The sequence below is a fragment of the Manduca sexta genome, chromosome 26, assembly GCF_014839805.1.
Source record: "Manduca sexta isolate Smith_Timp_Sample1 chromosome 26, JHU_Msex_v1.0, whole genome shotgun sequence".
In the NCBI taxonomy this organism is placed as follows: domain Eukaryota; kingdom Metazoa; phylum Arthropoda; class Insecta; order Lepidoptera; family Sphingidae; genus Manduca; species Manduca sexta.
In genome coordinates, this window is record NC_051140.1 from 73,793 (window position 1) to 85,833 (window position 12,041).

Here is a 12,041-nt window from a genome sequence, read left to right on the forward strand (position 1 = left end):
GTCAGTTATTATTCTATGGCTGTCCGTCAACGTCAAGTAGCTGTCAAATTCCGATTCAAATCAATACGACACTGCACCAATTAAATTTGCACTTTCTTGCGCTGAATTACCTCCAAATTTCTAGTCTTGCTCACAAATGTACTTACACTGCCGTATTTTTGTCTGCAGTTCGCAATTTAAGTGAACAATAGTGCACTCAGCCTAATAATGTAGGTTCGTACTACCGCAACGCTTGAGCGGTTGTTTAGGGCGGAAATGTCTGTTTTACTACAGTTTTTGTACTGAAACGAGTGGAAATGGACCTGTCCCCCGACGAGGAGCACTTCCAGGGCCGCCTTCTGCACCAGGTAACAGACGGACGGCGCCGACAGCCCACCAATGTAGTGGGTGGTACAGGCATTGTTTCGTGTCTAATTCGAATGCAGGCTCCGTGCGTGATGCAAGGCTGAATGCAGTGTGTGCGTGTTCTTAATGTCGTATTTTCGCTTCTAGGTATAACTTGCTAATATATTCCACCAAGATTTCCAATTTAATGTGCAGTATGTAATATAAGCCATATTGAAGTTTGTATTTGTGTCTGTATGTTGGTATGTACCATTCTTGTGTGTACCTGGAAGGGTTTGTTGTATAGTGAATCTATTTTTGTACACAAGATCGAGAGTGCTCTGGTCAAATGTTTGGATTAGTCACAATTATGTTTGCATTTAATTTTACCAATTTTCTTTATTATAAAGTTTTATAATAAATAAGTAGTGGATTAAGTATTGAAATTATTTATAATTTAAGCAGGATAGTATATTATTAAAAAAACTATAAATCAAAATCATTAATATCATAACTACTCTGATGGTAATTACAGTTTAATTCTAATAACATAATTCAATAATAATACATAGGTACTCAATAATTATAATTTAGAGTGTGAATTGCTTGTAGTGTATACAAAATTACTGAATGAAATCTTTAAAAGGTCATCTAAAAAAATTATTACAGTAACATCAACATTGTGTTGTGACCAGTAAGAAATTTAATGATTTCTTATGTTTACACAAATGTTGGACATGAAAATAGAACTGTAATCCCTAAACTGGTTTTAGTAAGAAATATATTTACATTACTATATCATAGATAAAATAGGGCTCTACACAGCTTATGAGAACTTCTGGAACCATTATTAGCCTAGAGAATGTACAGATATTGATTTATGCAATAAATACTTTGATATATTATTTTGTCTGTTATCTATAAACTGTAAAATATAATGTAACTTCTTACTGACTTATTTGATTTTTAGAAAAATTGTTTGTGGGAATGTCAATAATGAATGTTCAAAGTATAATTTAAAGTTATAACCAAATCATAGTCTTGGAAACTATGGTGTGCCAATTTTGTAAGCATTATATTGGATGTAACTGAACTTATTTTTAGTTAGTGAGCCAGTCTGCAGTGCTAAGGTAAAAAATTGTGATGGATTATTTACAAGAAGTAGATTGAAGCAAATGGTATGGAAGACCCAAAAAATTCTCTACAAATATAATGAATTGTGATGGGTTGATGTAGATGGGGACTGTTTATATTTATACTCTATTGTTGGGATGTTTATTTGCTTTTCAATCTGAATGTTATGTCTAAGTGATTGTCTCTTGTGATTCAAAGGTCAGAGCGCAGGTTAAACCGCTGAGTAAGTATTTATAAATTAATTGTGTCACTGGAAAGGCAATCATATCCAGGCAACAAATACCAAAATTATTTATTATTATTATTTATTATTATATTAATATTTAGAATCACCACATTTTTGTGTTGTTTGTTCTCAATTTTGTTCGCTCTAGGACAGTTATAATATAGAGTATATTTTAATAAGTAAATAGTTTAAGAATTTTCTTATCCAAATCAAAACTTGAAATTGCTCTACTTCATGTTTTACTGATTGTAGCTTAGACATATGTAGCATACATGTAGTACCTTTCATGCATTGATTGTATGAGTTGGTAAGTCATCCACTCAGTGTTTCTCTAAATCCTAGCATATTTTAAACGCAAAGATCCCTCTCCCTGTATCTTTCAGTTTGAATGTGATAAACTCAAAAAATATGAAACTCACTTTCTTACAGTTTTTAGCAATGGATGGAAAGATTAAAAAAGGTTTTTGTGTATTATGCGTTAGTGTTTTTATGGCATATGTGCTCTGCTACCCGTGCGAAGCTGGGACGGGTCACTAGTGAATTAATAATAGACTGCTATCGTCTTTAGCATGTTTTATACCATGTGTAATGTTATTTCACCCAGTTGAATTGAAATGTGTGGTTATGTTCAATGATATGGTCGTGTGCAGGCGGCGCTGTGGGACAACCTGGAGCTGCTGCAGGAGTTGCTGTCGAACGGCGCGGAGGTGGACGCGCGCGACGGCAGCGCCCGCAGCGCCCTGCACGCCGCCGCGCTCGCTGAGCGCAGCCGCTGCCTAGACGCGCTCTGCGCCGCCGGTGCCGACATCGACGCGCGCTGTGACGACAGCGCCGGAGGGAAGGTAGACACTTTGTTATGCACCAACTAGCAACCCTTGGCGCAGACTTCGGTGGGAGCGGGTCCTTAGTTAATCGACTAGGTATTGACAACTAGAAGTCATCAAATGTTTATTTTTTACCCAAGATCAGTATAGTTAACAAGCACACAAATGATTGTGGGAGTGTATTAGAGATGTTTTATGTATTACATGTGTGTACTCGTATGCAGACGGCGCTGCACATCGCGGCGGAGCGCGGGCACGTAGAGAACGTGCGCGTGCTGGTGCGCGCAGGCGCGGCGCTGCACGCGCTCGACGCGGCCGGACACACCGCGCTCGCGCTCGCCGAGCGGAACCACCACCGGCACGCCGCGCATGCGCTCAGGGAGGCAAGAGGTCAGTACACACTACCACACATTTACACCCACTGCAACACCAATCGGTACACAAGAGGTAAACGGCTACAGCATGAATGGGCCGGCATTCACGTCGCAAAAACAGTTCGTACTTCTAAAAGACAGCTTCTCTACGTAAACGCAAATCATCCAATATAATACAGGATGAACAAATACATACCTTAAGCTTCTAAATGAATCATAAATAAAAGAGTGCGTAATCAGCATTCTGAAAGATTCATCTCATAGGCCTCAATGTGAATTGACAACCATGAGGTATACTAACTGTACGCCCCCAGTGCATGGGCGTACATTCGATGTGGAGACCAAGCGCATCAGAGTTGCATCGGGTGGAAGGCGAAATAGAGTTGGGTGTATTAATACAGCTCTAGCTAGGATAATCCTAATGAATTGATCTAGTTCCACAAAGTCTTTCAATAGCTGGTCATAATACTTTGTACTACTGTAGTGCCACCGAGTCTGGTGTCAAAACAAAAAATAACTATTCAAGTTTCCGCATTAAACGAATATTTAGGTATCATGCGCGTCGCGGGTAACTCGAAGGTGTCCTGGCGTTAGTGTGCGGCTCATAAAAACCTAACAGACAATGCCATTTGTTTGTCATGGCTAATAATACATTTAATACACAGTTTTAGTAGAAATGTGTCCGCGGTGTCGGAACCGGTCGCGGCGCTGTTACGTAACGCGCACACTGACCGCCGAAATGTGGGTGGGTTATTGTGACTTTCCGTTAGCTGACTATTAAATACAGGTTGGCGATGACAACAAACAAAAACAAGAGAGTAAGAACTCACATCGGACAGTCTCTGTGACGCGTCACATATGGACATGAGAAGACGTATCGCGCGACCCGCTGGTATATTTCGTTTCCGGTCGGGGGACTAAGTTTAAAATATTCTGGTGCCTATACTTGAGGTCTTTAATATTCAAGGCGGGATAATAGGTGAGGGACTGTTAAGTGCATTTATTTAAGTTTGATACAAGTGATTGACAAAATGAGTATACTGATGGTAACCACCACCCGAGCCTGTAAACAGCAACAGCCGGAGACTTATCTATACTTACTAAGGTTATAAAGAGCAATAGCTTGTGAGTTTGTTTGTAGAAGCTAATCTCTGAAACTACTTAATTGATTTTGAAAATTCTTTCACTAATAGGAAGCCACATTACTCCTGAGTGTTACAGGCGTTATACTTTTGTCCCTGGAAAATAATGATCCCGGAAAAACTTTATCACGTGGGCGGAGCCGCGGTCAAAAACTATTACATTATAATTGAATGCACTGCGTTCGTTACCTTGCGACATCAGCCGCCGTCTCATAGTGCCCACTAATTACAATCATAACAATGTCGTTCCAACTGCACCACAACAGTGTGTACGTGTATAGTTGGTATATGTATGTGCATTTATTATTTTTTGATTTTTGTTTTATTTTATTTATGGATCGCACATGACATATTATAAATTAGTAATGAGAATATCAATGAATAACTAAATTTGACGTACCTACTTAGCACTTTTATTAAATTTTTATATGCAATATTGTTTATCAAATTCGATAAAATTCTTAGAATTGTATTTATCAGTATAATTAAGAGCAGTGTAATAAAGTGTCTGTACATGAATCCTAACATTACAAGTGCTTGTAATACTACTTGGTAGAAGGTCCTACTTGGTACTGGGTCAACATTACGTTCCGTCCTGGCTACATTACACAGGCCCACTTGTTTTTCAGAGTATGGACTACCTTTATATCATAGGCATTATAACGTGACCAACGTATCGTCCACAAAGATATCGTGACGAGTTGAATTGGTGATTGGTGTGTTTTCTTTCAGAATGTCCTCCCATACCCACCTCTCAGCAAGGATCTTTAGTGACTTATGTTAGACGCTACACTTCGATAGTTGACGAAAGTAGTCTTCATAATGATCCCCGACCATCAAACATACATCAGATTTAAAATTGCTTCTTACTTACTCATGTGCGTAGTTGTATTACGGGACGACTGCAGTACTCGTGTTCGTTCTCTGTCGGGCAAATGATTTTTCTACTCAATATCAGCCCAGTTTCGAATTTATGGCCGATATGGCGAAAGGCTCGCGGGGCGTAGCTACCGTAGGACTAGGCGGTGCAGTGCACAGCAGGGTCCCGGAAGACAGTGACCTGAATCCTGAATAGTGACTTTTTTTTAGATCACTAACATGTGGAAAGTAACAAATATCCTACTTTCCAAAAAGTTTTGTTCCTGACAGTCGCATCGTTAAAGCGTGACACACACTGGGTCATTTCTATTTTTGCACCTGGCCCTTGGCCTGCTGGGCCTTTGTTTTGGCTTTACTATGAGTAAGTGGCAGTTAGCAACCGAGGACGAGGATTACCTAAAGTCCTTACATTTGTGAAATTCCACAAGTGACTATTTCAATGATCTAACCGCATAATTTAGTTAGCGTGGTGTAGCGACGGTGTCCAAGCGATAAGGTCGCGTCGCGTCAGCTGCCGCGCGGGCGGCTCGACAACGCAACAAATGGCGACGACGCGACGCGACGCCGACGCGTCGATACTTACAAGCTCGTACCCCCGCCGTCACACTGACAGCGATTTCGGGATTTCAGATTGTTTGACATTTACGTTTTTAATAACATAGCAGAATAAGTCACATGTGCTATAACTACACAAACACTACAAATCGTTGCTTACACAAGGCATTTGATGGCATACTATTCTGTATTCGCTCTTCGCAGCGTGCTGTCTATTGGCCTGCTAAAACTCATCTTGACAAACATATAATTACTAAATAAATTTTAGTATAGAATATCTTATAAACACGTGGCATCTGGTAACAGGAAACCAACGATCTTGAAAACGAACGCTTTTTAATCCAACTACTCGCAATTCAGTGACGTCAGCCCCAACTGTATCCTATCGACCTCATCCTAGAAGTCTTATTTGACCTTTTATCGTCTAGACTACCCCTAAAACGCTCGATACCTGCATTCTTGTTGACCATAATTAGTAAAAAGTGAATCCGACATTTAATTTGACCACGCAGACTGATTCTATTGAGAATGTCAGTATATTTTGTCGAGTGTTGTGTCCGCTCCGCTCGTCGCCTCTCGCTGTCGTCCCGACCGCGGCGCGACTCGCCTCTAGTCGACTAGGGCATGTCGGTAGTTAGTAGCGGCGCGTCGGCCGCGGCATTACAACCTGCGTACTGTACACTGTATTATGCACACGATTCGCGAGTCGCGACTGTCGAAATGTAGCGCCAGATCGCGAGTGTCTGTGTTGTAAAACAAGTGAACTGAAAAATATGATTAAAATTACATGAATGAAAAAAAAAATCTTAGAATCTGTTGCGAGCTGTAAAAATGTTGTATGCGTAAGGTTTTGTTGCACAGTTTATGATTAGGGTTTGAAATTATCTTTATGTTATTATGATTTAGATGTTTTTAAACTTTGTGTCGCTATCGTTTCTTTGATCCGTGTCATAGTAAGAAAAAGCGATGTACTTAAAGATCTTTACGAACGGCTGGGCAAGAAAAGTAACAATAATACCGCGGTATAGTTTCAGCAAATCATAAAACATGCGGTGATTGCCGAGAGTTTTACAAATACTGATTATTAACCAACTTCAGTTTTTTGCACAAGTACAAAAATAAAAATAATATTCAAATAAATATTATTACTTATAACGTGTAAATTTTTATAATTGTGAACACATTTACAAAATATTTTTATAAACACCAAACAGTACAGCTAATCAATGCTCCACAGTTCTGGAACTCTTCGCAGAGTCATAGCATGTTTCTTTGATGGTCAATAGGGTTTACTGTCTGCAAAAATCTTAAAATGCATAAACAAGGTACCTTTTTTTTTTTTTTGGTTTCGCGGATAAAGTGCCTTATTACTACCGCCCAGCCTTCGTGGGGGGGCGACTGAGCGGTTATGCTGGGGTAACCGTGCCTTACGGCCCGGCGTTGAGCCGCCCGGATTTGATGGTGACCTTCGGGCGACCGCCGGGCCGAGTCCCTAACCCTATATACAACTTAACCTATGCACGGCCTACCAGCTAAAACTCCGCGGTGGCCCTCTTCGGCGCATTAGGGACGGCTGCGGGCTTCCTCTGACGTTGAAGTGTCTAGTCTGCGACCGCAGCCGCCCCCTGCGCGGTGCCGCCTTGCGGCCCGTCTCCTATGGGGGTCTCAGAAGCCCTTGCGCACCGAAGGACGCCCTCGGCGTCTACGGCAGCGTGAGGCCAACTACACACTGCCGTCCATCCCGGGGGTCAACCGACAAATGTGCAAAGATTGCACAGAAATGCACTAGGGCGGACAGCCCCCTGCTGCCCGCCGACGACCCCTCGATGGCCCCTATTAGTCGCCTCTTACGACAGGCAGGGGATACTGTGGTGGAATTCTCCAAACGCCCCCATTCCACAGGGCGGATAAACAAGGTACCTATCACATTAACCAATTAATATTTTAATTTTGATTCATACATATAAGCAATGTAATATTTTTTATTTGATTTATAAAATTCAATTTTTTTCTGTTTTACAATTGCTCGATACGGTAATCTTCATAATCATGACATCACTACAAAGTTAACTTGTTGTATACAATACATTCTTTGGGGTTTATTACTGATTTTTTAAATAGTTATATATTAAGAGACTTTAAAATTATTTTATGTATAAATGTTGTGCAATGGCAGTTAGTTTTGCTAAAGCGGATATTATAAATCGATATGACAAGATTGTTAATATTTAACATCTGAGATTTCACAAATTACATTTGACAACTATTGTTTAAAATTGAGTGACATTACGAACGATAGCAACAGCGGCTAGCGTTTTCGCGCGGAAATTTATAACAATAAAATATAAATATATTTTTATGAGTTTCTAAAAAAACACATTTAAAAAAAATGTTATATACCCTATTATCCTGCTGTATTGTAGTCACCGTCCGATGTACAGCGCACTTGCTATGCCTCACCAAAATAAAATACTTGAATCATAAGAAATGTAGAATTTGGTTCTAATCTGTCTTCGCATCTCAGATATTGATTTGAAATCACTAACTTATGCTGATGTAATGTCATTCGCTCTAAATTTATGTGTGAAAGACAGCAAAGAAAATATAAAAATCTCATAACCGGAGCTAGATATTAAGTACATACATAATGTATTAAGCCATTCTAAATTTTATCGTTTCGACATGAAAGAACAAGATCTCCGGCAGTTATATTGCGAATAACATATCCGAGAGCTATATTTTTGTTATCGCCTTTTTTATTAGCATCTGATATGTGAGCGAGCATAAAAATACCATATATTTTCTTATTTATCTATATGTGACAGATATTCGTAGGTCGGAGTGGGCCGCGCCTTAAGATTTAATAACAAGAAATTCATAATTGCTCTACGAAGGCTCGATCCGTTTCAGACAAAGTAAATAAATTAATCAATAAAAATATCAGTGTGTAGATATTGTTTTAAATACAAATATAATTACTGCACAAAACAAAATAGGGGCCTATATTTTCGACAATCTGAACTAATTATAAAAACTAATTTGATTAAACAATTTAGTCATAAGTTAATAACCTAAACATGAGTAATCTATATATGCAGGCACACTTAATGTCATACGCTCTCTCCCAGTCAACCTTCGGGTGGTACTTCGAAATTTAAACTAACAGATAAACAAACATAAATGTAAATCTATACGATAATGTTGCTTGTAACAATATGCATGTGATACGTTGATGTGGTTCACTAGAGGTCCACTCCTCCCGCCGGTCGATGCTGTACACATTGTAATTACAGTCGAGAGCACGTGGATAATCAGTTCCTTAATCTTTTTCATTGACGCTCTCCCGATAGAATGCGCGATTTTGCACGTTTCACTTCGACTTGGTTTTTTCCAATCACTGTGATAACACAGGGATCGAGAAAGTTACGTAGCGGATCCACGGGGTGGAGCTAACAGGCTTAATCTCCCCTCCACACCCTCCGCCTTAAGCCTCTAATTTCTTCCGTGATTTTAATAAAAGTTTTTAGCAAGCATTACACTGCCTAAGGTACAATTGTTATCAGTTATCCTTAATAAGTTTTATGTGTTTACACTGCTAAAACTCTATCGTTAACTCGGACAAGCCCTAGTGACTATCCTAGATCCGCCATTGATTGTAAATAGACATGATACGGAGATAATCAGGACGTACAGTCAGCCACAAAACTATTTGAACAAATTTAAAATTTCAAATCGTTATTAAACTTTTGTCTCCAACAATCTTTTTCGATTGAACTCAATGTGTGGAAGCGTTTTAAAGTTGTGAATTAGTTGAACTACTCTTGTGGGAATTAGTGGCCGGATAGAAAAAAGTTAATGTTGTGGCCCCAGCTTAACGCAATGTACCAAGTTCTTGCCATAATGTTATAACATACTACCGTGCAACGTCTGTATGTTTTTGCGCATACAGCCGCGGAGCCACCGCTCGTAGGTTCCGTTCGCGTGTAAAAACATTTCGGATGAATTATAAACCTGTTTGGTGTTTCCGTCGGTTTATTAGTTTTTTACGCATTTCTATTAAATTATATTGAATAATAATTTATAATGAGGTGACGCATGTATTTGAATTTTGAAGGTTGTGGCGGCTGTAGGCGTTCGGTATATTTGTAATTTCTAATAATATACTTTGACAGTCTCATAAACTAGTCAGTTTTAATTTTTATTCTTCTAATTCGTTAAGTATATTGGTTTTGGCAATACACGAATTGAAAACTTGCTACTAGATGACTGTAGTCTGTGGGTACATATGGTTGATTAGATTACTTAACGTAGTTGTCTACGCCTAAATGTAAAGCATTTTAGCAGGATGTCAGGACATCGACACCGAAGTGATTTTAGATAATATTATTTATAATGAAATGCATATTAGATTTCTTTTTATGAAGTTGATTGACCATTGACGAGCCGCGACACGAGTTGCACGCGAAACTTTCCATCGCAAAACACTGCGTGACGTCACGAGGCTCTCGCTATGATACATTGAAATAGGTCTAGTGTTAAAATACTTCAAATAACATTACGTTACGAGTAGTTCTTGGGTATAGGGTAGTTTCCTATATTTCATTTTGTACATTATTTTATATAATACAGAAAGTAACACGAACAAAAATAATAAATCAGTTATATAAAGTGGAGGCGTGGTGTGGTTATCGCGCTATCTCTTTCTCACGCGTGCAGCATAATGTCCGGTAACATTCGTTGACGTCACAGTTTGTTATTATTCTTATTTGGAGAATGCCCTTTGCACCATATTGGAAAGCTTTATAACTTATTTATTATTGCTTGGATTTTGAAAATAATTTCCCGTTAGGTTTTTCATGACAATTTTCCCGGTTATGTAACAACAGTCTTGCACCCTGTTCCATCATGGTTTGCGATAATAAGTTTAGTTTTAAATATGGTACTATTTTCGCCCGTATCTATATCTCGGAGATTATAATTAAAGCCACGATATGTTTACAGCTAATTTACGTGTCGCTCAGTTTAAACGAGATAGTTTTTGTTGGGCAGTTGTCAGCGCATGTTCAGTGGGTGTGAACTCGGACGTATCGTGTGACCGCAAGACAAATCACTTATGAACCATTCAAATATTTGACTTTTTGCTATCGAAATAATGTGTCATATGGGTGACATTGGCTGGTTTGCCACTAGTTTAACGGACGTTTTTAATAAACGATTCAATTCGCTATTTAAGGTTCCGCACCCCAAAAGGAACCTTCATAGGATAACTTTATTGTTCGTATTTCTGTCAAGACCTTATTTCTCAGGAACGCATAGAACTATTAAGTTGAAATATATATCAAATATTCGGTTGCTTTCAGCTGTAAAAACATCAAACTTGTAAGTCAATGTGATCAAAATATATGATCGTTTATATTGTCGTATATTTTGCGATGTTACAGGCGAATCAAAACTTATATGGTACTTCTCGTTCATCTGGAATCGTGAAATTTGACAAGTAGCAATGTCTTATAGTAATATGTACTTATACATATATTTAGATACTTTACGTACAAGTTTGTATCAAACCGTAGGTGCACGACTCCAACACAACTTATCAACCTTTTTTTGACACTTCGCAAAAATAGACCAATCAGAATAAATTATAGGTCGTATTTCATCCACCAAGACGTGCCAAACCACCTTTTCAGAAAGTTACACAGTCGCATCTCGGAATCAGGAAGTTGTTGGTGTTATACCCCCGTGCCTCGGAAATCATGTAAAGCCGTTGGTCTTGCGCCTGATCTCTCTCCGGTCATGTCGGATTACCGCCTCACCTGAGTATGAGAGTGAAGGAACAGAGAGTGCTTGTGTATTGCGCACTAGTACACTATAATATATGCGTACCTTGCTGAAAACCGTTCAGATTTGCCGCCGTGGCCGAAACTCTGCTAGAAAGGGATTAATTCGCAGCCCTTGGTTAATTTTATGAAGTTATGTAAGTGGGGTGACCGTCGTCCTTGGGCACGTGTCAGCGCGTCACCGCATCCTTGGCGCCGTGCTGAAACGTTTCGTAACGGATTAGCTTGGGTGTCGAGTTACTGTCTCCCACACGCGGCCCGACGCCTCCATAGCTGACTCGCGGCTCGCCGGCGCGGCGGCGGATTGACGAAGGGCACGATGGTCACCGGCGCGGAACTAATGTGCGGACCTTCCTCGAATATGATACGTATTTCGAAACATACTTAGTTATAATAACAACCACCACTATTATAAGTTGTAAGTATTAACCACAAGAACAGGTGATTTTGCAACACGGGTGTTGTTAATAAATAATTCCGATTAACACGTCATGTTCCAATAATGGATTGGTCGCAAATTACCATAACGGACAAGAATTCCAATTTCGGTCAAATTACTTTGATTATCAAAAATCATAGGTTACAGCGGTGTAGTCTTAATACTTTGTCGCTTATCATTCTGTTGATCAATCGATTCATAATATCCAACCAATTATGTTTTAATGAAAACAAAATAGAAGCTCGTAGAAAAACATATTATATAGCAGGATCATCGGTGACTACTCTTTTTGTTACAAAAAGTA

The 12,041-nt window shown here is 39.3% G+C and overlaps 1 protein-coding gene across 1 annotated transcript in view; it reads left to right on the forward strand.

Annotated features, from left to right (window-relative positions):
* LOC115454215 (leucine-rich repeat serine/threonine-protein kinase 1) overlaps nt 1-12,041 on the forward strand; it is a 34,472-nt gene continuing 22,431 nt past the window's right edge. Inside the window, exons 1-3 of the mRNA XM_037443305.1 lie at nt 1-347; nt 2,335-2,526; nt 2,733-2,898. Of these exons, the coding sequence (XP_037299202.1) occupies nt 297-347; nt 2,335-2,526; nt 2,733-2,898 (409 nt within the window). The 5' untranslated portion in view covers nt 1-296. The remainder of the gene's footprint in view (nt 348-2,334; nt 2,527-2,732; nt 2,899-12,041) is intronic.